Source organism: Leptonotus elevatus, chromosome 10 (assembly GCF_054856555.1).
Source record: "Leptonotus elevatus isolate MCC_2025b chromosome 10, RoL_Lele_1.0, whole genome shotgun sequence".
Taxonomy (NCBI): Eukaryota; Metazoa; Chordata; class Actinopteri; order Syngnathiformes; family Syngnathidae; genus Leptonotus; species Leptonotus elevatus.
The window spans coordinates 23,221,245-23,246,678 of record NC_141248.1 but is presented as its reverse complement, the minus strand read 5'-3'; the positions used below and the strand labels follow the sequence as shown (position 1 = coordinate 23,246,678).

Sequence of the window (25,434 nt, the reverse complement as noted above, 5' to 3'; positions counted from 1 at the left end):
ATAAAGTTTGATTTGAATTGATAAAGAAAATGGATGGATAGATGGATTGTTTTTCAAGCCCCCCCCCCCCCCCAAAAAAGTTTTTTTTTTAAACATTTGTATGGACTGTTTCATCTATTATGTTGTTTTCGTCGTTCCATTGGCGCTTGCATCATCCCGTTTGCAAATGATGCTGTTGTACCCCCTTGTGGCTGCATACTCTTATTACATTACATTACATATTAATGTAACTACACGACAGAGTTCCTTACGCAACGACGTAACATGAACTTGTATGCAAATCGTAATTCGAGACAAGTGAACTTGATCAGATTAGAGCAGAGAACAGTGCGTCTTTTTTTCTTCTTTTTTTTTTAAATCAAAATTGAGACGCTTCAATGTATTCGTGCTGTGTTACTTAAGTAAAAATAAATAAAAATAATAATAATTAGCCGTCCATACTCTTTACTGAACAACAGCATATAGGAAAATCAAGATAAGTGTATATCATTTGTGTAGAAGAAATGCATCTACTTATGTGGTAAACAGTGACATCTACCGGCTAAATAGGTAAACACATTTTAACCGCCACAATGAGATGACTACTGTACTGTATTGTACTGTACTGTACTGCACTGTGCATGCATATAGGGCAGTTGTGGCTATTTAAGTAGCTTGCCGCCACCGCAGTGTGAATGTGTGAGTGCATGAATAATGTATTCATTCCATATAGCGCTATATAAATTTGATGCATTATCTATCCATCTATCCATCTATCTATTAGCAGAATATACAGTACGTTTATGAAGAAAGATTATTATTATTATTATTATTTATTTATTAACTTATTTTGTTTTTTTTACTTCCTAGTCGTGGGTGTGCATAATCACATCTTGTCCTCCAGGTGGCGATGTCGCACCTTCGATCGTTGCTACTTTCCATTGCTTAACACAGGAACAAGAGAGAGATTTTTTTTTTAATGGACATTTTACGGAGGGAGAAAAATGTTTATCTGTATCCATATTTTTGTATTTATTATTAAAGTAAAAAAAAAAATCTGTGTTTGCTTAAAAGCATATTCCACAATTCTACTTGCATAAAACCATTCATTATAATTTGATAAAACGGATATCAACATATATATATATATATATATATATATATATATATATATATATATATATTTAAAAAAAAAAAAAATCATCGTCTCAAAAGAAGTGCCTTATTCAGAGAGGCAAGCGCTATAAGTGCACTCCATTCACCATTTACATCATAAATTATGTTTGGACCACAATAGCACAATCTGTCTAATGCAAAGGCCGAGTATGGATTTCGTTACCATGACGACCAGGGCAGAGCTCGGGCATGCAACAAAATACTCACAATACTTACTGTTTTTGTCAACTTTTGCAACTTCACTAGCAACTTTAATGACCCTTTTAAACAACCCTCCACTACCACCACAAAAACAAAAACAAAAAAAAACAATTGCAACAAATCTACTGACTTTGTTTTGTGTTACTGGAGACTTCTGTGTATGATGCTCCCACCAGAGCAGATGATGAGTCGTCCACATCCAGACCGCAAATGAATGGCGCTTGTCGCCTTTAAAAGTCCAAAATGTCCACAAACACATTTGAATGATTTTTATTCAACAGACTCGTTAGCTTGCATAAACTTTGGCCCATTTATGAACTGCAAAACACAACGGTACCACTCACATCTAACTTTTGTGTCTGTGTGACGTGTGCTAAAAATAAATACTGTACATAAATGATCTATGCATTTCTATCCATACAGTGGATATGACGATGAAACAATTATACATGAGAAACACAGATGTTATTTTAGAGCAACCATCCCCAATGTAGGTGTTTTGTACATACAAATACAAAAATATTGGGGGATTTGTAAAGCTACTTTTACTTAACACTCTAGTTTCAGCAAATCTCAAGTTTCTGTGACAAAAATCCAGTCCAGTCCTTCAGTAAATTTCAAGCGAGTCAACTCAAGTCATATACAAATCTGATGCATTATTATTATTATTATCATTATTTGGGATTAGCAAATCGTCGGTCAAATCAGACAATTTTGTTCAGTCGCAACACTTACACTAATACGTTCACAAATCGCGTATTTATTTTTAATTGTCAGAAAACCAGTCTCTCCATCAGAGGTGGCAAATCCAGGTCCAGAAAGTAAAAACCTTACCACAGTTTGGCTTTAGCCATTGATGCTAGCCAGCTAGCTAGATCCCTAGCAGGTAAACGAGCACCATGGGAGCTAGCTATGGAGCTAGCTAGTGTTAAGTTATTAACATTGTTTTTCAGTTTCAATTTATATTTTAGCCGTTTTGGATTTAGTTATAGCTGTGTAGCTCAATGAATAGAATAGTATTGTATTCTTATCTGTCCCTCTCATGAGAAAAGAAGGGCAACGGGTTTCTCTTCTACTATTATCTACAAGGGAGTTTAGCCTAGTACCGGTCTCAGCCGGTCGGAAGAGACAGGCTGATGTATTATTGTTTTTCTCTAATCTGATTTGTATTCCTGGGAACTTGCTGAACTTGCTGATGGGAGGAGACTTTTCGTATTCACCCACTTTTCAATAAATAATGATGTGCAGCAGGAGGAGAGGAAACACAATCTGAACAGACCACTGTTTGAGTGAGTTCAATTGTTGTCATCAGAAACTTCTGATACCTTTGCAAAGGGACTTCTTCACCAGAATCTCACCATTCAGTTAATTGAACACGCAAAGAGTAGAATACTAAATATTATATACTCTAACACTAGCTAGCACCTGGGGCTAAAGCCAAACTGTGGCAGGGTTTTTACTTTCTGGACCTGGATTTGCCACCTCTTTTACCAGCTATCAGTTAGCTTAGCTGTGAAGACTTGTCAAGGCATGTAGCGTTGAAGTCTACAGTCCTGTCAGTGAAGTCCAGTCTGATGAATACCAAGTCAAAGTCAAGCGAGTCCGAAAATCAGTTACATCAATCTGAACCCCTGCTCATTCCGATACATTGTGCACAAAGTACAGCATCTTCTATGAAAACACAGTCATTATTAATAGTATTATCATGCATGTTTGGAAGCTAAACATAATTATACAGTCTGTACAGTGTATTGTGTAGCATCTCATAGCGAAATAATGAGCAGGTGAGATGACAACAAGCTCGAAGGGCAGGCAGGATGGCGACACGGCCTTCAAACGCACGGATTTGGAATTCTCCTCCTGTCTGTGTCTGCGTGTGCGTGTGTGATCATGCGGCTGAGTGGGTTTTGATGCGCCGGCGTCCTTGTGACAGCGTCGTAGGCAGTGGATGTGACACTCAGTTGTTAGTCATCATCCACCAGGCAGCTGCAATGACCAAAACAGAAACAAACAAAAAACACTCACTCTCACAATAAATTGCTTTATTTCTTTATTGTTGCTATTCCTAGGTCACTTGAATCACCATTTTGAGTATTTTCCCATTTTCGGATATATAACTGGGAATGAGTAGACCCCCCCCCCCCCCCCCCCCCCAAAAAAAAATAAGTCTCAAGAATCTCTGCCTGAAAAGACAGGAAGTTCGCCATTTTGTTTTGTCACTTAAGGGTCATGTGACATGTTTCAAAATGGGGTCCTTCAAAAGCTAAGTTGTGCTATAGTTTTATCCAGTTTCAAAAACATACTGGACAGATGGGTGACGCTAAAGTACAATAAATTTGGATTTTTCTGTCCTTGCGTGCATAGCGGAACACTGTTTCAAAGTTTGGCTTCGTCGCCCCACACCCACAATATTTGGAAAATTCAGCCTCTGCAGAATCGATGCCGAAAAAGGCACAGAAAGTCTGCCATTTTGTTTTGGAGTCGCTATTTTAGGGTCATTTTTTGCTATTTCCAGTTGTACATCTTATAGATTTTGTTTGTTACCAAATTTTGAATAATGACTGATCCTGACATAGCCACGCCCACAGATCGACACACCTGGGAGCAACATGGTGGATACCATCTCAGTGTCCTCCAGCATGTTGATTATGCAACGCTGAAAGTCTTTGCAGCTGTTGGACTGCAGGTAGCTGAAAAGGGAAGAAAAAAAAGTTTAAATATATCTCGGGTAATTAATGACACATTCATTTTGAGTAGGGTTGTCAGGCGATTAAAAGTTGTAATCCCAATTAATCGCATGACTTCAGTAGTTAACTCACGATTAATCACACATTTTATATCTGTTTTAAATGTACAATCAAATGTACAATAATCCCCCCCTAAGTTTTATACTCTTGTTAACATAAAAGTGAAACAAAATGTTAAACTAATAGAAATATGGCTTAGTCATTGATACAGTAATTTCATAATAATTCATAAAATTTAGTTAAAATTAAAAAGATGAACTGTAAAATACGAGTGTGATATTGATTTGTGTTGAGGTCATTTTTCTGCCACTAGATGGCATAATTGCATTTGTAAGACTTTGGTGACAGCTCAGTGCATTTTTCTTTTCATATTAAGCGCTATCTAATCTTTAACATTATGCGCATTTTTTAAATTCTAAAATACAACTTGACCCCATTCTCCACAAATATATGCATAATTATTACATTTATTACTGCTAAATTTTGACGTGGACGTGTCTGCTGCCTTGCGACCGGAATTCCCCCAATACAGGCTTTTTCCATAATCAAAAAATGTTGTGACGTTGAAGGAACTTTAAAATTAACTCAAAATTAAAGCACACATTTTGACACCCATATAGTTTTGAGACATGACATTTGAAAATGCTTGAAATGAAATGTATATTTCTACATAACATCCCAGAGAGTTACTCGTCCACAAACACATCGAGTGCCAAAACTGACCTCATCCAGGAGAGGCGGTCTCGCCAGAACTCATAAATCACGTAAGAGGACTTTTCCGGATTCTTCGGAACCGACACGCTGATGTCAAGAGAGAACATCAATAGTTACACAACATGACATTTTTGTAAATTGAGTTGGTCATTTGAGTAACACACAAACACACACACAAGTAAGCATTAATTGTGATTTATTTATCATCTTTCCTGCATCCTATTTTCGAGAATATGTTAAAACCAAGATACTGACTGCAGGTTGTCTGAATGTGCCGACGTGGCGTCGACGTAGCTCTTCAGAACTTTGCGGAAGTCGTCCACATCGTTGTCGTTCACAGTCATTTTCCTCTGGACCAGCAGAATGTTCTGTTGGTAACGAGGCCACGCATGAAAACGATTCAGGGCCTTCAATGTCATCCTTCTTTCTACAAAGTGAGTCAGACTGCCGCCTGCGTTGGGAGCATTTTTACCATTCCAGTCGGCACAGAAACACGTGAAAACATCCACTTGCGCATTCCTGTTGCAATAAGTTGAAAGTAACCGTCACCATGGTTACCGCTGACAATTAATTCACATATCAGTGTTTTTTTTTTATGTATTTTTTTTATTTGACTTCTCCAGCAGACTGCGGCCCTGATGACAAGTCAATTTGTGAGGCTTCACACAAGCAAAGAAAACTCTCTCTTAAAAAATTTAAAATTTAAAATTTAAAATTTTAAATTTTAAATTTTAAATTTTAAATCTTAAATTTTAAATTTTAAATTTTAAATTTTAAATTTTAAATTTTAAATTTTAAATTTTAAATTTTAAATTTTAAATTTTAAATTTTAAATTTTACATTTTAAATTGTATCAATAAATAAAAAAGGCTTCACACAAGCAAAGAAAACTCTCTCTTAAAAAAACAAAAACAATAAATAAAAATATAAAAATATAAAAATATAAAAATATAAAAAAAAAAACAAAAAAAAACAAATAAATAAAAAGGCTTCACACAAGCAAAGAAAACAAACACACACATGCCGCATCGATGACTTCCTACGTTAACTGTTGACTTACGGCTGCGGACGCGGTTGCGTCCCACTTCAGTGGCTCCAGCTTCGGACTCTGAGAAAAGAGAATAACCATATATAATAACATAAAACAATGCATTTAGTAGTTCCAGTAAATGAGTGACAGTTGTGAGTAAAAAAAAGAAAAAGAAACAGATCTTCAGATTCTTACCAGCTGCAACATCAGATTCAGCAACATAGTGTGCAAGACGCAGGTAGACAGTATGTGTGTGTGTGTGTGTGTGTGTGTTTTGAGGTGTGTGCGCATATTGCATTTTGGATCCCTGCTGAGGTAATAAAACGGGTGTGAAATGGTGGTATGGAGTTGCATTGGCAAGTGAGGACGGGTCAAGATTGTTGGATGTCAAGTCTGGCGACGAGGACGCAATATGAACCTTTCGTACCTGACACTCCAGTTTATCAAGCAGCTGCTGGAGTCTGGACATCTGAGAGTTCCACTCGGCATCTTCAACAATCACAGTCACTACAAATCATTACACATTCATGACCAGGAATGATGTGCATTTTTTTTTTTTTTTTTGACTGTGTGGCTTATTTGTAGCAGTCATGTTTATTTATAGTGTGCTACTGGTGAAAGAAGCAATCCTATCATTCATGACATGAACATTGCGCACATGATTTTGCTTGATCAGGCGTACCGTAGACCGTTTTTTTCTGATTTTGTGGATTATTTCTAATCGTTAAATTCATTTTTATTTTCTAGTAGGTGAGATGAGTAATTGCTTCATTGTGTATGTGCCCATGTGTGAGCAAAGTGTATGTGGACTATTTTTAATTATTGGATTACTTTTACACTGGGGGGGGGTTAATTTAAAAAGTTGTGTTAACTCAAAATTTCAAGGCAACAAATTTCACTTGGGCAATTCAACAAAATATTCAAAGTTTTGCTGTTGTGAAAATTGGCTGAATAAGAGTTTACAGAACGAATAATAAGTAAGTAAAACCAACTCAACAAATTGTTTTGGACAAACTTATTGTCTTGTGCTTAAACCCCCCAAATGTTTTTTACATTGTTGATGTCGTCGTTTATTTCCAATGTGCAAGTTGGTATTAATCACGATACATTTGCATGAACCTGGTTAGGAATATTTGCTATGTGAAGGATGACTTTCAAATTGCGCTCACCCAAATTTTGGGAGCTTGGCGGGATGTTTTTCGGGAGTGCGTTCGGGACCGTGTGACCGCAGCTTCCATCGCTTGTCTCCACCTTTCCTCTGTCACAAAAACGAAAAAAGAGGTTGTTAACTCAACATGATAAGACGGTGATGAGAGAAATATCGATCGAGTGATACGAAACCAGAATATCGCTGCTGTTGGGCTGGAACCTTGTGTTTCCCAAATTTTCAGGAAACTTTTCATGAGAGCCCAAAAACGGGAAGTTTTTCAACTCATTCACTGCCATTGACGACTATAAACGTAAACAAATCATGTGAACTATTTCTATTAGTTTAAAATTTTTTCATTTAATTAAAATTTTTATGAAAACCTAGAAGAAAATATATTGTACATTTATAACATAAAATTTTTGATTAATCGGGAGTCAACCATTAAAGTCATGCCATTAATTACAATAACAAAATGTAATCGTCTGACGTCCCTTATTTAAAAAATTTTTTTTTATTAGGGCATCAGGCGATAACGTTTTTTTAAATTGTAATTAATCACATGACTTCACTAGTTAACTAACGATTAATCAAACATTTTATATCTGTTCTAAATTTACAATCACAAAATTCTAGGTTTTCATACTCTTGTTAGCAAAAGCAGATTTTTTTTTTTAACTAATAGAAATAGTAAAAATGGGCTTGTGGGGGTGCCATCGGTTGGGGGCCGCAGTATAGAGCAGTGCTGCGGTCCCCTGTCCGTGTCGCCACCCGCCCCCCCCCCCCCCCCCCGCCCTATCTATTTTTTTTAATGCACCACATACACTCAGCAACATGCTTGGGTGGCGGGTGGATCGGAGCGTGGGAATATCATTTCCATCGGCTCCGGTTCACCTGCTCCTAATTTTAATGCACCACACACACACACTTGTATATACACTGGGTGGGGTCACATTCACGGTTTAGGGGTAGAGTTCGCCAGTCCGCGAGCTGGCGGACTCAGTAACAGGGGTTAATTTTCACAAAGAACGCTGGGGTGACGACCGGGGCCTTCCCCCGCTGGGCCTGGGGTTCGGGGGTGTCGGCCGCCCTCCGGTGCCCCCATCTCCCCCTTCTGCCCCCGGTGTTCCGTCCTTCCACACGGCGGGGGGTGGGGTGGGCGCGGCTGCCCTCTCCGCTCCGCTGTCCGGCCCCTCTTCGGCGCCGGTGCCTGGGTGCGGGTGGTCCCCGGGGGCTGGGGGTCGGGGGTTGGGGGGCTGCCGGTTGGTCGGGGTGGGGTCGGGGGGGGGGCGGCTTTGTTGGGGGGGGGGGGCGGTGGTGGGGGTTGCGGGGTGGGGGGGGTGCTGGGGGTGGGGGGTGTCTGGGGGATTGGGGGCATGGGGGCGGCTGGGGCTGGGTTGGGGTGGGTGGCGGGGGGTGGATGGGGGGCGGGGGGTGGTGGGGGGGCGGGGGTTGGGGGCCGGTGGGGTGCCTGGTGGGCCTGCAGTGCCCCGTCCTGCTGCGTTGGGCCGGGGGCGCGGGCCGTGTTGGGGCGGGGGGCGCTCCTGCTCCTGGGTTTGCTCTCCGGCCGGTGGCCCTGGTGGGGCCCGGGGGTCGTCCTTTGGCGCTGCCGCGGCCTGGGGGGCCCTGAGGTGTTGCGCTTGCTCTGTTCCGGCGGGGGTCGACGGCTCCCCTCTTTGGTGGAGATTTTCATGCATGCCAGATCCACCACACCAGCATTTACCGAAACTCAGACACAATCTGTTTCCTCCTCAGGTTATTGAATCGGTGGAGGCTGGTGTCTCGGATCTCACGCGGCTTCGTCTGTCCTTCCTTCCTTTTCTCGGTCTCTCCGTTGGTCTCTTGAGGCCTCCCTGACTTTATGTTTTTTGGATTTGTTGGGGTCTGGATGTTTCTTGGGCTGGGGAGGAGTTCTGGTGGGGGGTGTCTGGTCGGTGCTGGATTTCACCTTCCTTGGTTTTCTTCGGTCCCCTCGGGTCTCCTGGTGTTCGATTTAGGTGAACGGTATAAGATTTTTTTTTTCTAATAGGTTTTCTGGTGAGCTAACAAACACACGCACGCACGCACGCACGCACACACACATACTCACCCACACACACAAAAAAAAAAAAAAAAAAAAGGTATGTATGTATATATGTATATATGTATGTATATATGTGTATATATATATATATATATTTAAAAAAAAAAAAAAAAAGAGCAATGATGATGACATTTCCGAATGAACAATACTGAGCTCTAAAAAAAAAAATAAAAAAGAAAAAAAAAAAAAAAAAAAAAAAAAAAAAGAAATAGTAAAAATGACTTTTTGACGTCTATAGCCGTCAATGGCAGTGAATGAGTTAAATTGATCAATTGTTTATCAAAACAACACCCACACGTGGACTGACCAATAGAATCGATTTGTGAAGAAATATGAAATTTACCAAATCGTAAGATATGTTGATGAATTGTGCCCTAATTCCCACAGAAAGTTTCCAATTTGTAAAATGTGCAAAATTCCCCATCTAAATGTCCGACAGCAATTTATTGAAAAATGTCCAATAAATGTATTAAAAAAATGTAATGTTCATGGTCTGTGTTTTGGTTTTGTTTATGGATCATGTTTTCCTTGTGTGTGTGTCTCCCTTTGTCAATGTCTCGTCAAGTTTGATCATGTCCTCCTGTTCTTGTTATCCCGATCCCTGGCGTTAGCCAATCAGCTCCCCAAGCCACCAGGTGTCTCTCGTTGTCTCGTTGCTATGTGTATTTAGTTCCCTGCTTTCTTTCAGTTCTTGTCGCGTCGTTGTCATTGTCACACTCATGCCATGTCCTGTCGTCATCATTTCCTTTTTGCTTTGTTCTCCTTGACTTGTGTTTTTGGATATTGTTGATTTTGTTATTTTTTGCCAAGTACCTTGTTTGCCTTTTTCTTAATTAAATCCCCTCCTTGACTGCATCCTTACCTGGCTGCTTTTGGGTCCTCAGCCGCACGTCCCAAACCTGACAGTAATAGGTGGAAACTAACATCCTGCATTTGTTAATAACTTTTTTTTTTACATCCATAAGATCATAATGGCCTCGATGAGTCATTAGTGTGCAGAGCTTTTTTTTTAAAGAGCCGTTCCAATTAAAAAAAGTTGCAGAAATGAGTCATACTCATAAACGCACGCACGCACACACACAAATCCAGCCTATGCTGTCTGGCCTATTTGCGTTTGAACTGGAATTCTGCACAATTTAGCGTTGTGGGTTGATATAAGTTCATTGAAAGAAAAGCTGTCAGAGGTGGAAGTCGTTAGCCGGGGCTTCTCGCCGTTTGCTCCCAACGTCATCTTCGCTGATTTCTTGGTAATAGCAAGAACAGGCTTCTTTTCTTTTGCATTTGGCACAATATGTACAGTTAGTAATCTTTTGTATTGTATCCTCATTTATTTCCTTCAGCGTGGTCATTATTCAGCCTGTAACAGCAATGAGTCATGCGGAATGATATGAGATCCACCACAATGTAGGGAATTAGGCACACAAGAAAAAGATGCTGTGTAACTTTAACTATAACTAACTAACTAACTGGATCGATAACTATGCTCTATGACCAACAGTATACGTATGGCCCGATACTTCTGCTGCATTCAAAGAAGGCAGGAAGTCAAATTTGCGCCGCTCAAATTGTCCCAGTTCGCACCCCAAAGCGTTCGAGGCGAAAGATGGCTGATTCCGAGCAATTGTTCTGCTAAAAGCAGTCAGTTCACGTAAAGTTACTTATTTTGAATATGTTTATATTCGCGTAAATGATCTTTTGCCGTTCATGGAGTCGCCATTTTGTCGAGTGACGTCAGATCGAAGCTGGTCGGTGAAGTTATACCTGGTATCGGTACTCGGCCCATGCCTATCTATCACCACATTACTAACTAATATATATTTTTAGAACAGGAAAGTATTCTATAAAAAAAAAAGGATTGTTAATATCAATTCTTGTTTTTTGCAGGTCTGTGAAGAGGAATTGTTTTGTTTTTTAAACTCTATATGATTTTTTTTTTCGACTCTAGCTCGTTGTTTTGTAAAGCTTCAAAAAGTTCAGCAAGACTTTTCATGACCATCCATCGTAGTTTTGCGCCCTTTCGGTGTTACCAAGCTTGACAGGTGGTATAAATAATAATAATAATAACTAGAGCTGCAAGCAGCTATAAAGGGCCCTCGCAAACCCTGCCACGTTGAGGCACATAGGACAATAAGAAACCTCTAAAATATTTTTATTTTAGAAGTTTTCCGCCAGGCCTTATGTGCAATTTCCAAAAGAAATTCAAAATGGCAGACTTCCTGTTAGGCTTAGCATGTGGCTACAAAACACTTTTTTTGTAGGTCTTAAGCTGTTTGATATGCCTCCCAATTTTCACGACTCAAGGTGAAACATACAATCGAGAATGCTTCGTTAAAAAAAAAGGTAGAGGGTGCAAAAATTGCACAAGAAATCTCTAAAATCATGATGTACATGAAGGGTCTGATGTTTTTCGACCCTCAGAAACATCATCATTTGTCTTTGTAAACGGTCGCCACGGCAACAGCGTGCAGCAAACTAATAAATCTTTTGATAACTTTTCATCTTAAACATCTCAAGACGAAACACGCCAAGTTTGAAGACGATCGCATTAAATTCTGTAGGCGTTCGTTAAAGTATGACCTCTATAAAAGGCCCCAACAAAATGGCGACAAATTCCAAAGTACGGTAAATCAAAATGGGGGGGGACTTCCTGTTAAGTTTTCGCCAGGCCCAATGTGGATGGTGAATTTTCGTTCATGTTTAAATAATAAGAATGGATGAAAGTGTTAGTGTCGGTACTGACAGAGTGGGGGCGCTCTCCTCATCCACGCCCTCCACGGCGCATTGCAACGACCTCTGCAGGGACAGCAGCTGAGCGGACGTCTCTCGCAGTAGGAAGCGGGTCACAAATTGACCCAGGACGCTGGAGTCCTGGTACTCCTGAAAATATTCGGACACATGTCATTCGCTCTGGCACGAAAATGAGATGTAACAAAAATTCAACGACTTTGTCATTATACTTATTAAGCATTTATTTTTCTGACGACTTTGGTAGTTTTATTCCCTATTTGAAGATCGACTCGCTAAGTATAAGTATAACGTTTTTTGCAAATACATTCATGCATACTTGTTAAATACCTTTTGAACGGACTCGCTACATTTTGGACGAGCAAACGCGTTCTAACTATTTACTCCACATTGTCAGCGCCACGCTTCCCCGTATTGTGTGACAAAGTCATTTGAAAATATATCAAAAGATAATAATAACAATAAAGCCCATCGTCACCGAATAGATTTCGGCAACGGTTCAGAGGGATTGACGCATGCTGATGTCATATTCATGAATGAAATATGATGATATCCGCCACACATAGCCAAGTGCAAATCTGTGGATCAAACCCACCAAAATCGCCTTGCACCACCTGCACCACAAATTAGACCTGGTTTCACCCCGACTACTTTCTGTCTATATACCAAACTTTCAATTGTAATAAGTCCAGCGGAACACGCAGTGCGGTCTGTACAAAGTACAAATAAAAATTAAAAAAAGATTACAAATAATAAAAAGAAATAAATAAAATAAGTAGTTTGCAACGGCGGAGCCCAACCCAAGACACCCAAGGACCGCCCCCTCATCTGAATGACCTTTCGTCCTGCAGCATGAAATAAATAAATGTGAGAGCAGAGCGTTTTTATTTATTGATTTATATTTAATTCTATTTATATATTTATTTTTGTATATATATATATATATATATATATATATATATATATATATATATATATATATATATATATAATTATTTTCACTTTTATTCACGTATTTATTTATTTGCAATTATGTCAGTTTTGGTCCTCCATAACTTTTTTCCCTTTTTTTTTCTTTTCACATATTGCCACACAAATGACTCATAAAGTGATCGGATTCCGACGGGCTTTTAAAAGTCATGATAATTGCTGCTCCTGTCCGTCAACGCAAATGCCGTTGCAAGCTCGCTTAAGAAATCCCGCTGACACGCTGCGCGGCAGCGTAGCAGCGGCTTGTCAAAGCAAACGCTCGACACGCCTTGAGCGGTCGGCGGCGAACCCTCGGAGGATTTTCTCACAACTGGTGCGGCTTTTAAACAGGAGGAAGGTGAGCTCATTAAAACGGCTTGCGTAATCATGCAGCACACATTCTCTCTCTCGCTTGTCTCCTGTAATGAGCACACTTGACTCAAGGTTCACGGCTCAAACTATGCTGATGTCAACATGTGGGCCCGTTGGGGAAAGTATGAAATCATAGCGTCAGCCTAATAACATAATTGGCTCAACAATATTGACTTTACAGTGACCAGATCAATAAATAAATAAAACTCCCGCTCATCCCAACTCTGAATGAAATCTTACCTCTTTGGTTTTATACATGGCTTTTAAAATGGCCACATTAAGCGTCTCCAGAGCGGAGAGGACGTTCAGGTACTCCCCGATGTGATGAGAAAAATAATCTACACACAGGAAACAATTGTCACAGCGTGTTCTTGGCATTGGGACTCATCAGCAGGCGTACCTAATGTTGTGGCCTGACAGTCCGGCATTAACTCATTGAACTGTCGCTGTGCCAGTCGATTCATAACATTTTGACAGATCTTTCAAGACCCACAGGAAATTGTGGTCTGTGACCATTTAGGCAGCAAACCAACCAAAACAAAAGTAGAATCTCTACTTTTAAAAAAAATCAAATCAAATAATTCCATTATTTGCTCATCTCCGTCTGTTCGGTAGAACATGGTTTGGTTTCTGACCAAAAAGCAGTGAAAACAAGACTTTGACTCTCACATATTTGCTTTTGTGACACTTGTAACCGTAACAGTCATTTAAAAACTACAAAATTCACAGACATGCTTGGGCGAGGCCCTCTTCCAAGTCGACCCATTGAAAAACGCATCTGACGCAAATATACAACAGTATCGTTGCCATTCTGCAGTCTTACCAATACTTACAAGCCTCCGTCCTACTTTATCAGGCTTTATCCAGGCCAACCCCCCCACCCTACACACAGAATATTGCTAACAAATAGGCCAAAAGATGTGCCGCGGCTAGCGAAGGGAGAAAATCAGGACCAACCTGATAGCTTGTCAGTGTCCAGATTGCTGCACAGGGCAGAGCAGAAAAGCAGATCAATTACAAACAAACAAACAAAACAAATCACGCTTGACAGTATACATGTGTATTAGGGGTGTAATGAAAACCAATTTGAATGAGAAAATCCGTTTTGATTTAACCCAAATGGAATTGTTATATTTTAAATGAATATAGCACCCTTGAATCGTATCACACCGTATGTATAAAGTTCCGTATCAAATCGTCTTTTAAAAGAGATACACACCAGGTATAAAACGGTACAAACCATTTTGATGTTGCTAAAATATTGTTTTTCTTTGAATTGAATGAACTTGAACATTTTGGACTTTGAGCTTTTATTTGTTACATATTAAATAATACAGCTACGGCCGTACCATATCGAATTAAATCGTAATCCCACTGAATCGGATCATTCCATTTGAAAACGTACCATCTTTGAATCGTATTGCACTCCGTGCACACCTTATGATTAAGGAGGCGCAAGTACTGATACAAGGTATTGGAATCGGTGCTGATATCAGCCTTATTTCAAGGTATCGGTACTCGCTATGTAAAACTATTTTTACGATCCGCAATTAGAAATTCGAAGAACAGAAAATCGCCAATATTTTCCTGCAATGTTTGAACATCCCTACTATTTGTTAGTGCGAATGCTTTGTTGCAATGCGACAAATTGAACTCACTTATTCTGCCGCCCGTCGATGGAGTAGAAAAGCTCCTGCAACTGCTCCGTTGTCAGAACGCCATCAGCAAAGTAAGCGTTGAACTCTTCAAATGACAGCTTGCCGTCATCTAGACCAGCAAAAGTGGGGGGGGGGGAAATCGCACGGGAAGACAGCTCCTGTCACATTTATAGAAATGGCCGTCACAGCATTTCATGGCAATTCACTACTTTGAATTTATGCCCACTCGCAGCTGGTTGAAGAATTGGCGAGCACGGAGCGTTCATTATCTTTTGACGATGACACAACGCCGTGCCATTGCTTTTCTGTCCACGGTCAGCCCCGTGAGTCCAATATTTTTCAAATGATTGACAGGCTGCTGTTGTTTTTGCTTGCTGTTGGCAAATTCTGGACAGGAAAGCTCCCAATTAGCCACTCGCGAGAACCCAGCTTGCTGTGACAGAAAAGGAGCCAATGTTTCGGCAGTCGACAGATAAATAGCCGGCTTGTCATCTGCAAAGGAGCCTTCCTTGCCCACCAACGATCTGTCTCAGATGAAACGATGGCTTAGATGTTGTCATTTTAAAGCAATTTGAGGAAGCTGGTCAGTCGTTTACTTTTGACGAAGTGATATGATCAAAACAAATGAGCGCGAGTGTTAGCGCCGGCGCAGCACTGTCGAGCAAACGGAATGCAGCCAGGTGCATCTTTGCTTGTTTTCATTTTGCTTCGCAGCACTTGTCCTGCCGACTCAACGAGACGTCAGCCCCAATAACCATCCTGTCAAGAATTTCCACTCGGCTGATTCAGCGGGGCTCAAGGGCGCCATCTGTTCGGCTGAAAACGCACCGACAACGCTTGTAATTACCTCGGCCCGCAGGCGATTGCCCCGACGTGCCGCTTTGGCCCTTTAGTTCCTCTAAATCAGGCCGTTGTTACGCATCTTTAGTGCCTCCTCACCCTTATCCTCCTCCTTCTAAAAGAGTAACAAGACTTCAAGCGCCAAGCAGATGGAGGAAGTCAACTGTTCTGCTACCTACAGTAGCACACTGGAACATTAGCATTAGCATTGGATGCAAACAACTGCCCTATCAGCACAGATGGCAAATCCAGGTCCAGAAAGTAAAAACCCTGCCACAGTTTGGCTTTAGCCCCTCGTGCTAGCTAACTAGCTCCCTAGCTAGTGTTAAGTTATTAACATTGTTTTTCAGTTTCAATTTATATTTTAGCCGTTTTGGATTTAGGTATAGTTATGTTAACTCAGTATGGCTCAATGAATAGAATTGTATTCTTATCTGTCTCACTCTCAGAAGAAGGGCAACGGGTTTCTTCCATTTGCTATCTTGAAGGGAGTTTAGTCTAGTACCGGTCTCAGCCGGTCGGAAGAGGGGAGGCACAGGCTGATTATTGTTTTTCTCTAATCTGATTTATACCTATGGGAACTTGCTGATGGGAACAGAAGGGGGGATTTTCTTGTATTCACTGAGTTGTAAACAAATGTACTGTGGGCTGATGGGAGGAGACTTTTCGTATTCACCCACTTTTCAATAAATAATGATGTGCCGGAGTAGAGGACACACAATCTGAACACACTGTTTGAGAGAGTTCAATTGTTGTCATCAAAAGCTTTTGATACCTTTGCAAAGGGACTTCTTCACCAGAATCTCACCATTCAGTTAATTGAACACGCAAAGAGTACAATACTTAATATCATCTACTCTAACACTAGCTAACTAGCACCTGGGGCTAAAGCCAAACTATTGCAGGGTTTTTACTTTCTGGGCCTCGGTTTGCCACCTCTGCCTATCAGAAAGACAAAAAAATGTGATGAAACTTATTTGTTCTGTACGTTCTGCACCATTAATAAAAGGGCTAATAGTTTGACTTTACTTTGTTTATACAGTGGTGTGCTTTTATACTTGTATGGCAGTTAGGGATGTTAAAATGTGTCTTATTTCATTGCCTGTATACCTAATAAAGTTTTTATGGCACTCAATCAACGACGTCATGTTTTATTCACGCTTCGATATAAATACATCACTCTGTGTGGAAGGAGGATTCAAATGTAGCTTATGGCAATACATTATAGAAGCAAGTGCTATTTTCATTGATGAAGGCTTTACCAGTTCATGAATGCAACACAACTTCTAATGGGCATAAAAATGTAGCATCATTGATTACGGTCTGCAAATTAACACACTAATACGGATGAATAAATGCAAACACGCGAGAGGCCACAAGGTCATCGCCAGCGGGTTAGAGTGGAGGTGAGCAAGCAGGAATCGTTCCCCTCTTTGCACCTCTCCTGCATGCCAAAACATCGTCACAGTTGAAGGTGGGAAAAAAAATGACTGCGAACAAAAGAAGCTGATACCAAAAAAGTCTGACAGTGGAAAAAATGAGGCAAAACATTTTTATTTGTAGCATAATTTGGACACAAGGAAATGCTTGGCCTATCCGTGCAATATGGATTCCCATGTATAATGGAACGCATGGTGTTCCACAGGGTTCAATTCTGGGCCCTCTCTGATTTCCATCTTAACTCATGTTCACCCAAAACCGTTCTATTTTAAATATTGCCATGGTCCCAAAAATATATTTATATGTTTTGTTTTTTATGCTAGAGCATACAGAAGGCTTAGATGCAGCCTCTGACATGAAGAGGACGCGTAAATCAATGGTAGTTATTACAAAAAACAGCAACAGAGTATATTTGTGAATACGGATGAAACTGAGCTATATTCTAATGCTAATTGCTGCAAAACGTAAACAGATAGAAATCCATTTTTGGTTTTTAGTGGGTTCCATGTTTTCATAGCAATAGAAGAGCACAATGTTCTGCGGGCCTTGCAAAATCAGTCAAAATCCAGTAAAACGGCCAGGAGCGAAGGGGGTTGCTTCAGTGAAAATGGCTGGGAGTGAATGAGTTAAGAAAACAGCGGCAGTTGTTTTAAAGTGCTCTATAAATATAGAGTTGAGTTGTCCTAACTGCCTGATTTATATCTATGAATTTTAATTTGAAAAAAAAAACAATAATCACATCCGATTTTTCAAAGAAGAAGCGTTCTGCGAATGCGCGTAGGCCCTCCAACAAGGTTAAGAACCACTGCATTCGATGCAACGTTGGAATTAATAACACGTTTTTTATGCAGCAAAGCACGCGCGCTTAATCCCACCGGATCTTCTGACGGACTCGGCCAGATGGTATCGAAAGACGGCAAAGCAAGCAGAGGCGAAATTCAGATGCATCGCCAGGTGGAGGATTAGCTTGTTTGTTAGCGGCTGACGCGCACTTCAACGGATTTTCAGAGGCTTTCTTGGTGAGGGACAGTGAGATGGTACAATTTGATGCAATGTTGATCTATTTCATTTCACAGCTCTGCAGTGCTCATTGTGGCTTTCATTTCAGCAAGACAAATGGCTCGAGCTCACTCAGAATGCCGAGAGAGGATTTTGGTGCCAACCATCCCAGTGGTAATCCCAAAAAAAAAGGAAAGCAAATACCCCCCAAAAAGGCAACTTTCTCTTTGCTATTGCCTGTAATCTATTCCAAGTCTGAAAATGAATCATGCATGAGAAAAGCGCCTGCGCTGCCTGGATGGAGACAGCGCCATAACTCTTCTTCTTCTTCTTCTCCATTACGCTAAAAGGAAAAAGTTTGCAAGGGATCAATACAAACAAGAGTCGTGATTGAGAAAGAGAGAGGGGGGGTGGGGGGGTTTGCTCGGTTGGCTCAGTTAGTTTAGTATTTAGATAATTCTATACACCTCGTTTGTCGTTCTGTTCTTTTGGGAAATGATTTCAGATTATGCCTACTTTCCTGCACTTCCGTCTTTCACCACAACTTTGTGACATTTTCAGTGTTTTCCAAGCCGTATCGTGCCAAATTGTTTTCATTAGTAATAAATGACCCCTATAAATGACAATCTGTTTCCTCCTCAGGTTATTGAATCGGTGGAGGCTGGTGTCTGTGGATCTCACGCGGCTTCGTCTGTCCTTCCTTCCTTTTCTCGGTCTCTCCTTTGGTCTCTTGAGGCCTCCCTGATTTTATGTTTTTTGGATTTGTTGGGGTCTGGATGTTTCTTGGGCTGGGGAGGAGTTCTGGGGGGGGGGGTGTCTGGTCGGTGCTGGATTTCACCTTCCTTGGTTTTCTTCGGTCCCCTCGGGTCTCCTGGTGTTCGGTTTAGGTGAACGGTATGAGATTTTTTTCTAATAGGTTTTCTGGTGAGCTAACAAAATACACGCACGCACGCACGCACGCACATACACATACTCACCCACACACACAAAAAAAAAATATATATATATATATGTATATATATATATATATATATATGTATATATATGTATATATATATATATATATATATATGTATTAAAAAAAAAAAAAAAAAAAAAAAAAAGAGCAATGATGATGACATTTCCGAATGAACAATACTGAGCTCTTAAAAAAAAAAAAAAAAAAAAAGTAATAAATGACCCCCTCACTACCAAACAAATGTGTCGCAAAATGTGTCTGTGTGTATATTTACATATATTAGAGATAGAGTGGCTTGTTTTTTTTCCCCCCCCAGAGCCAGTAGCCAGGGAGGCCGCGGCCGGTGAATTACAACTTCTGTCAAACCTGCTGAAGAGCATTTAACATTGAATTGCTCTATCGCTATACGTCAAAAAGCATAGATACAGCACATGAATAAAGATTGCTGTTATGGTTCTAATGCGCCTTTCTCATGTACCATAATCCATCAGAGGGTGCCGTGACAGTCCACCCAGCCGACGTCATTGTGAAATAAAAACATCTTCACGAATGCACAATCGACCGGAAACTCTCCCTAGAAACAATTCATTCGACTCGCGGTGGCAGTATTTGCACTTTTCGAAGCACACCGATGACATGGCCTGTGAATGTAACAATGTCCCTGTCGACGGCTGCTGCGTCTTGATTTGTTTTGGCACCTTATTTCAGCCAGACAGAAAATAAATAGAGCGGGGCGTGTGCAGCCGGCGCGAGAGGCAGAGGAAAAGCAGGTATTTTCCGGTTATTACATTTTACACTGGGGGATTATTTTAGACACTATGTTATGGATGAGGGTGACACTAAACTGGGCTGTTGGCAGCTTGTGGATGTTTTTCATATCATTTAATTATGCATGCAGAATCTCATGTATTTATTTACTGCCCAAGATCCAGCAGCAGTTTTTTTTTGTCCACTATTGTATGTATTTGATATATTTCTTCAAACTGAGCAATAACTCAAATGCAAAATTAATTACAATCCTCACAATGCTGTTTTTCATTCAAATAAATAATTCCCTTTAAGATGAGGTCTGTCTGAAATTGCCTTGAACAATCCACTGGACGTGCCGGGTAAACTCTAACTCTACCATCCAAAGGTATTCTAGCACTACCAAGTTAAATTGAAACACGCTTCAAACTTCTTCTTCTTTTCCTTGCACAATAAATAATATTAAATTTATAATATTCTGTTAGCTCCTTCGCAGCACCAGGTGGGCATTAGTGGTGGTTCCGATCCTCTTATCTATGACTGACAGAACTTCCCGTGTTAGAATTGAATCCCCCACTGACCCGCTGTTCCACAAGGTTCTGTTTTAGGGCCCTTGCTGTTTTCATTGTATTTGCTGGCCCTGGGTTTCATCTTAAGAAAACATGGGATTTCCCATCACTGCTATAAAGATGATTTATGTCCTCGATGAGGCCACTCTTTGTTTACGGATATTTACTTTATTTCTTACCTATTTATTTTGGTATTTTTTATTGATTTACCTACTTATATTTATTCATTCATTTTGCGGTATTTGGTTTTCCTGTCTTTTATTGCTTGATTGTGTTTTCGTTTAGTTTGTCAGTTTCTTTCATTGAGCTATGTGGACGTTGCAATGGAGCCTTATGAACTTCCCCTAGCGACACGTAAGCAACACCTTCTTCAGTGGTTTGTTAAATTTATGGACCAGCAAGGACACCCAAGTCTGTTAGCGCGTAAGCTAGCTGGTGGCTAGCACCTCTGGTCACGACATGGAAAGAGAGCAGTGACAATTTACTGTAGCTGTGTGTTATCACAATTCTGAAGCCTTGTTTTATACTGTAGACATTTTGTAAACAACACACTTCTCAGCGGTGTGTTAAATTTACAAGACATACTTTATTTATTTTCACTTTACAGGGAGTTTAAAAAGTGAATTACAACCTGCATCAGTGAGAGCGGGTATTAAAACTCGCACAAAGAAGGTCCCTTTATTTTTCACCCTAAGTAGTTTAAAATCATAATAATAAAGCAGGGATGTGTGTGAAGGACACACAATTGTCAGGACAAAATGTTCTTCATTCAACAAATGCTCACTCACCATTTTTGTCCGCCCGACGGAAAATCTAAAAGCGAGAGAGAAGACCGAATTAATCAAAACATAACATCACCAAACCGTTCAATTGATGCATATTATTGTAAAGAATAAAAACATTACTAAATGACAAATGCATGCATTTGATGGTTGTGAGCAGTGACGAAATGTGACTTTTCTCCGGAGAAAGGGAAGAAAAAGAAGAGAAAGGTCTGATCAGCTAAAGGCTTTTTGAAGGGGAAAAAAATATTTGACCTCGACGTACAGCAGTGACTCATATGAAAAGAAATATTGTTGCTTTCAGTGACTCCTACTCAAACGTGTACTCGCAGTCCCCACCAAATCACATTTTGCATGCTTGCAAAAGTCGAATGGTTGAATTGATAATGAACGACAACACATCATAGCAACACGATCGGCTCCATTCGAGGGCTGCTGGCAGAGATGACATCAGAGTCGTCAGATTGGGACGCTCATATTGCATTTGAGACTGCTGGGAAATATGAAATGACCCACTTGGAAGGTTGCGAGATTCAACTTCAATTTGAACTCAACCAATAAATGGCCACCAATATTAAACAAAAGATGAACATTAGAGTCAATTAAGCTGCCTGAATTTTTGGTGCAAACAACATTGATCATTTTTCACACGGCAGTTTGCTCTGTCCTCACTAGATGTGTGACTGTTCTATACAGCGAGGAAAATTGGAATAAACAAGAATAGAAATACATTACATGACAATGTTGAAAATGTCTAACATTGTTTTCTAGCTACATTAGCATACACCACTCCCAAAATATGAAGAAATAGACACCGTTAGCTTAGTTAGCAAAATTCAGGTCCGCTAGCATAAAATGGTAACATCTTTGAGCAACATTTACATAGCATACATAGCATAGAATAGCATTAACGTAGCGACAACACTTTCTGAAATACAGCATTTGTAGGTACACCAAACTTCCTGCAATTCATTGACAACGATTTTCTATCCATTTGTCAACAAAAATGATATTCATACGAGTACCTCGGTGACGAACTACAGGGGCCTGGAGAAGTATGATTTCTTTTCGCCCTCGTTCCATGCAGTACTCGGAGGGTTTTAAATTAGCTGCAGAGCTTGATTTTTTTTTTTTTTTTTTTTTCTATAAAGCTGCAGAGCTTTTAATGACTTGCCGGAGAGAAACTGAAACAAAAGTAAACATCTCATCTCATTACTCTGGCTCGGCCATTTCACACCAGAGAGCCAACTATTTGTGGTCGGAAAAAGGCACTACGAGCTCTTTAGCGTATAACGGTCCTTGATCATTTTGTTCTTTTTTGGAGAGTACTGATGAGGAAGACTATATTCAATTCAAAATGTTTGAAGAAGTCGATGCAGTAAAAGCAGCTTTCCAAAACCATATTTAATGAACTACTGTTAAAAGTATCAATCTCATTGGATTGGTATGAATCATTGTTACTATTTATGGGCCGTTCTGACATTCACACAATCTGTAATTGATACCTTATAAGTTATAGGATATTTATTGTTTCTCTGTCCGCATCTATAAGCAGTTTAGCTTTTTAAATTCCCTTCCCAGCAAATGTGCTGTGCCATGTGTTACTCACACAAATGACATTTTGCTAAGTTCTTCTCAACAAGTGCACAACTCAGGACAAAATAATGAAAAATACAAGAATTACTACATCAATTAACACTTTATTCAACTAAAGTAGTTTTTTTTTGTGAATGACCAAAACTATCAGCGTAGGAGAACATTTTGTGTGACCAAGTGGGAAATAGAGGACATAACAAATCCGAATATATCAGTCAGTATTATAATATTATTCCGGTTGTGCACGGCAAAGCCCTTTTTATTTCATTTTATTTTTAAATAACCCTTAAAATCAAAATCATTTTCTTTCAACTCCAGACTTGCACGGACACAAACGAGCCTTGGAAAGGCAACGTGGCTCATTCCGATTCAAAACGTCGGTTTCGTCTCTTTGGGAGATGTCAGGGCCGTCAGCCAATTAGCAACACAGGATGTTGCTTTCATTTTCGGTGTCAACAATGTCAAGGTTGACCCTTTTGCACTCTCGTCATCTTGCCAAGGAGATTTTTGACAACTTTGCTCACAAGCCAGGTGACATCAAGTGAAACTCTCCTTTTTTTGAGGCTGCGCAGTACCGACAATCTACCTTTTTCTCTCCTTTTCAGCCGACGCAGGCAGAAAAAAGCGAAAATTCGGATGTGTGGGCTCATGGCCGCCTGTGTCTGAGGATTATAATGCAGCGTTTTACAGCAGGGTGCGAAAAGGTCAGCGCCGCATCCCAGAGTGCTGCATGCCCTCTCGTATCATGGCGGCAGATGTCAAGTCGGCGGGCGCGTGGCATGGATGTGTTTGACATGTAAAAACATTTATATGGAAAGGTTTTGTTTCAGCATTCAGTTGCTATGGACACCACACGCCTTGATTTAAAAAAAAAACTCGCTTCACTCTCCATGAATACGCCGGCAGAATTGAGATGTGACAAGATGGCAACAAAGGACTGTCTAATAGAAAAGTAGTAAATACATCTCGACTGTTAGTTTGTCAGTCAAAATGCATCACTTCAAGGTACTTCCTTGGTAACAATGTACTACTTTCCTATTTCAGGAGGGCTTTGGTGCCATCTTGTGGCATTTCAGTGCATAATAGAGAGAGCACAGAAACGTGAAAAGCCGAGTTATTTAGTGAATTTGGGCATTGGAATATCGGCAGAGGTTCACGGAATTTTCTCTTTGGCTTATTGACTACAAAAGAGGGACAAAATGTATTACAAACAGCTCTCTATTGCAGTTTTACACAAATACGAGACAAAAGTACAGTGATCCCTTGTTTTCCGCTGGGGTTGGGTTCCAAATAATAACCCGTCAATAAATGAAATCCGCAAAGTAGTTAGCTTTATGTTTTACATTTATTATAAAACCCCTCACCGCACAGTTTACACACTTTTCTCATCGAGGCATTTGCATTTTCTCACATTTCTCTCTCGCCTAAACATTCTCACTGTTAAAACCGTCATAAATTGTATGAAAATAGTGCCATTACTGTAAAAAGAATGCATGCAAAATTGCACGCACACGCACGCACAAATTCGCGAAACAGTGATACCGTGAACCGCGTTATAGCGAGGGAATAACGTACACACAATCAAAAACAGATCGATAACTCTTGAGTGTCAGTCACTCACCTATTGTGCCAAAACACAACACACGTACACACACACACACACACACACACCCCCCCCCCCCACACACACACACACACACACACACACACACACACACACACACACACACACACACACACACACACACACACACAAACTGTCCTCCATCACCTTTTACTGCATATGACACGTCTACCGCCACACAAATACAACAATAAGCAATCATCTTGCCTTCCATCCAAAAGGACCATAAAAAAGTAACAAACGTGATAGATGCAGCACTCACATCATGAAGGATGCTGAGCCCTCGTCCGCTGCTGTGCTGCTGGTTCTGCTGATTCTGCTGCTGCAGCTGCTGAGCCCGGACATGTTTGCGCTTGGCCGACTGCAGACACATGGTGATCATCTCCGTGCACGCCAACATTGCTTTGCTCTGGAAAGGAAGAATCTCCGCGGGATCTGGAAGGCTGCGGATGCGGGCGACGAGCCGGGAGGTTTTTGTGTCAGGTGTGCCAGTGAGATGCAACTTTTAAAGGCAAGCGGCCCCTGCTGGAGACGCTACGATTGGCTGCTTTGAGTTGGGAGAAAAATATTTGCATTTAGCATTTTAAATGCATGTATTTTATATTATGTCAAAAAATAATAATAATGAGTGGTATAAACTATAATTATAATAACCTACGATAAATATTAATAAAAAAAAAATGTAAATAAGAATTAAAAGGCTGAGGGCAACGATGGATTCAATGACAGTACGTAAAATGGGCAATCCAGTAAGCCAACTTGCCCAGCCATGCAAACAACCCAAATAGTAGATAAATAGCAAATTTATACTCGAGCTACAAACTACGCTTTGCTACCTGGCGTCGCCATTTATTTTGTGAGACCATTGGAAAAACAACAGGTTACCTTAAACTATCACAAGCGGATAGTGATGCAGACCAGGGTGATTTCGGTTGCGCATTCATTCGGCCGAGCTGAAACGGAATAAAAGTATTCGCAACGACCAGGCTGTATACAATTTCAGCTCGTTTCCCTTAGTGATGCGTTCACTGACGCTTTGAACCCCAGTGTGAAAACGT

General features: G+C 40.4%; 1 protein-coding gene across 3 annotated transcripts; it reads right to left on the bottom strand.

Moving 5' to 3' along the window:
* Positions 1 to 1,610: 1,610 nt before the first annotated feature.
* On the bottom strand, positions 1,611 to 25,410 carry LOC147167670 (N-terminal EF-hand calcium-binding protein 1-like). Of its 3 annotated transcripts, none has more exons than XM_086087787.1 (14): positions 25,262 to 25,410; positions 24,639 to 24,920; positions 21,163 to 21,187; positions 14,822 to 14,930; positions 14,121 to 14,146; positions 13,404 to 13,501; positions 11,818 to 11,954; positions 7,017 to 7,105; positions 6,275 to 6,336; positions 5,878 to 5,925; positions 5,073 to 5,185; positions 4,827 to 4,904; positions 3,955 to 4,046; positions 1,611 to 3,342 (listed from the first exon to the last, which is right to left on the bottom strand). In XM_086087787.1, the coding sequence occupies exons 2-14, from the start codon at positions 24,774 to 24,776 to the stop codon at positions 3,314 to 3,316; spliced, it is 1,044 nt and encodes a 347-aa protein (XP_085943913.1). In that variant the 5' UTR covers positions 24,777 to 24,920; positions 25,262 to 25,410; the 3' UTR covers positions 1,611 to 3,313. The 3 variants fall into 3 exon arrangements, with proteins under 3 accessions (XP_085943913.1, XP_085943914.1, XP_085943915.1); XM_086087788.1 differs by having other exon boundaries at positions 24,639 to 24,923; positions 25,262 to 25,366; XM_086087789.1 differs by lacking the exon at positions 25,262 to 25,410 and having other exon boundaries at positions 24,639 to 25,024.
* Positions 25,411 to 25,434: the final 24 nt, after the last annotated feature.

What these genes read in the sequence shown, in the direction of transcription:
- LOC147167670 (XM_086087787.1), bottom strand. Translation starts at nt 24,776, where the DNA reads ATGTTGGCGTGCACGGAGATGATCACCATGTGTCTGCAGTCGGCCAAG. An exon ending in GGCTCAGCATCCTTCATGAT is followed by an intron (nt 21,188 to 24,638) that starts GTGAGTGCTGCA and finishes TCTCGCTTTTAG; the next exon opens with ATTTTCCGTCGGGCGGACAA. An exon ending in CCATGTATAAAACCAAAGAG is followed by an intron (nt 11,955 to 13,403) that starts GTAAGATTTCAT and finishes GAATATTTTCAG; the next exon opens with GAGTACCAGGACTCCAGCGT.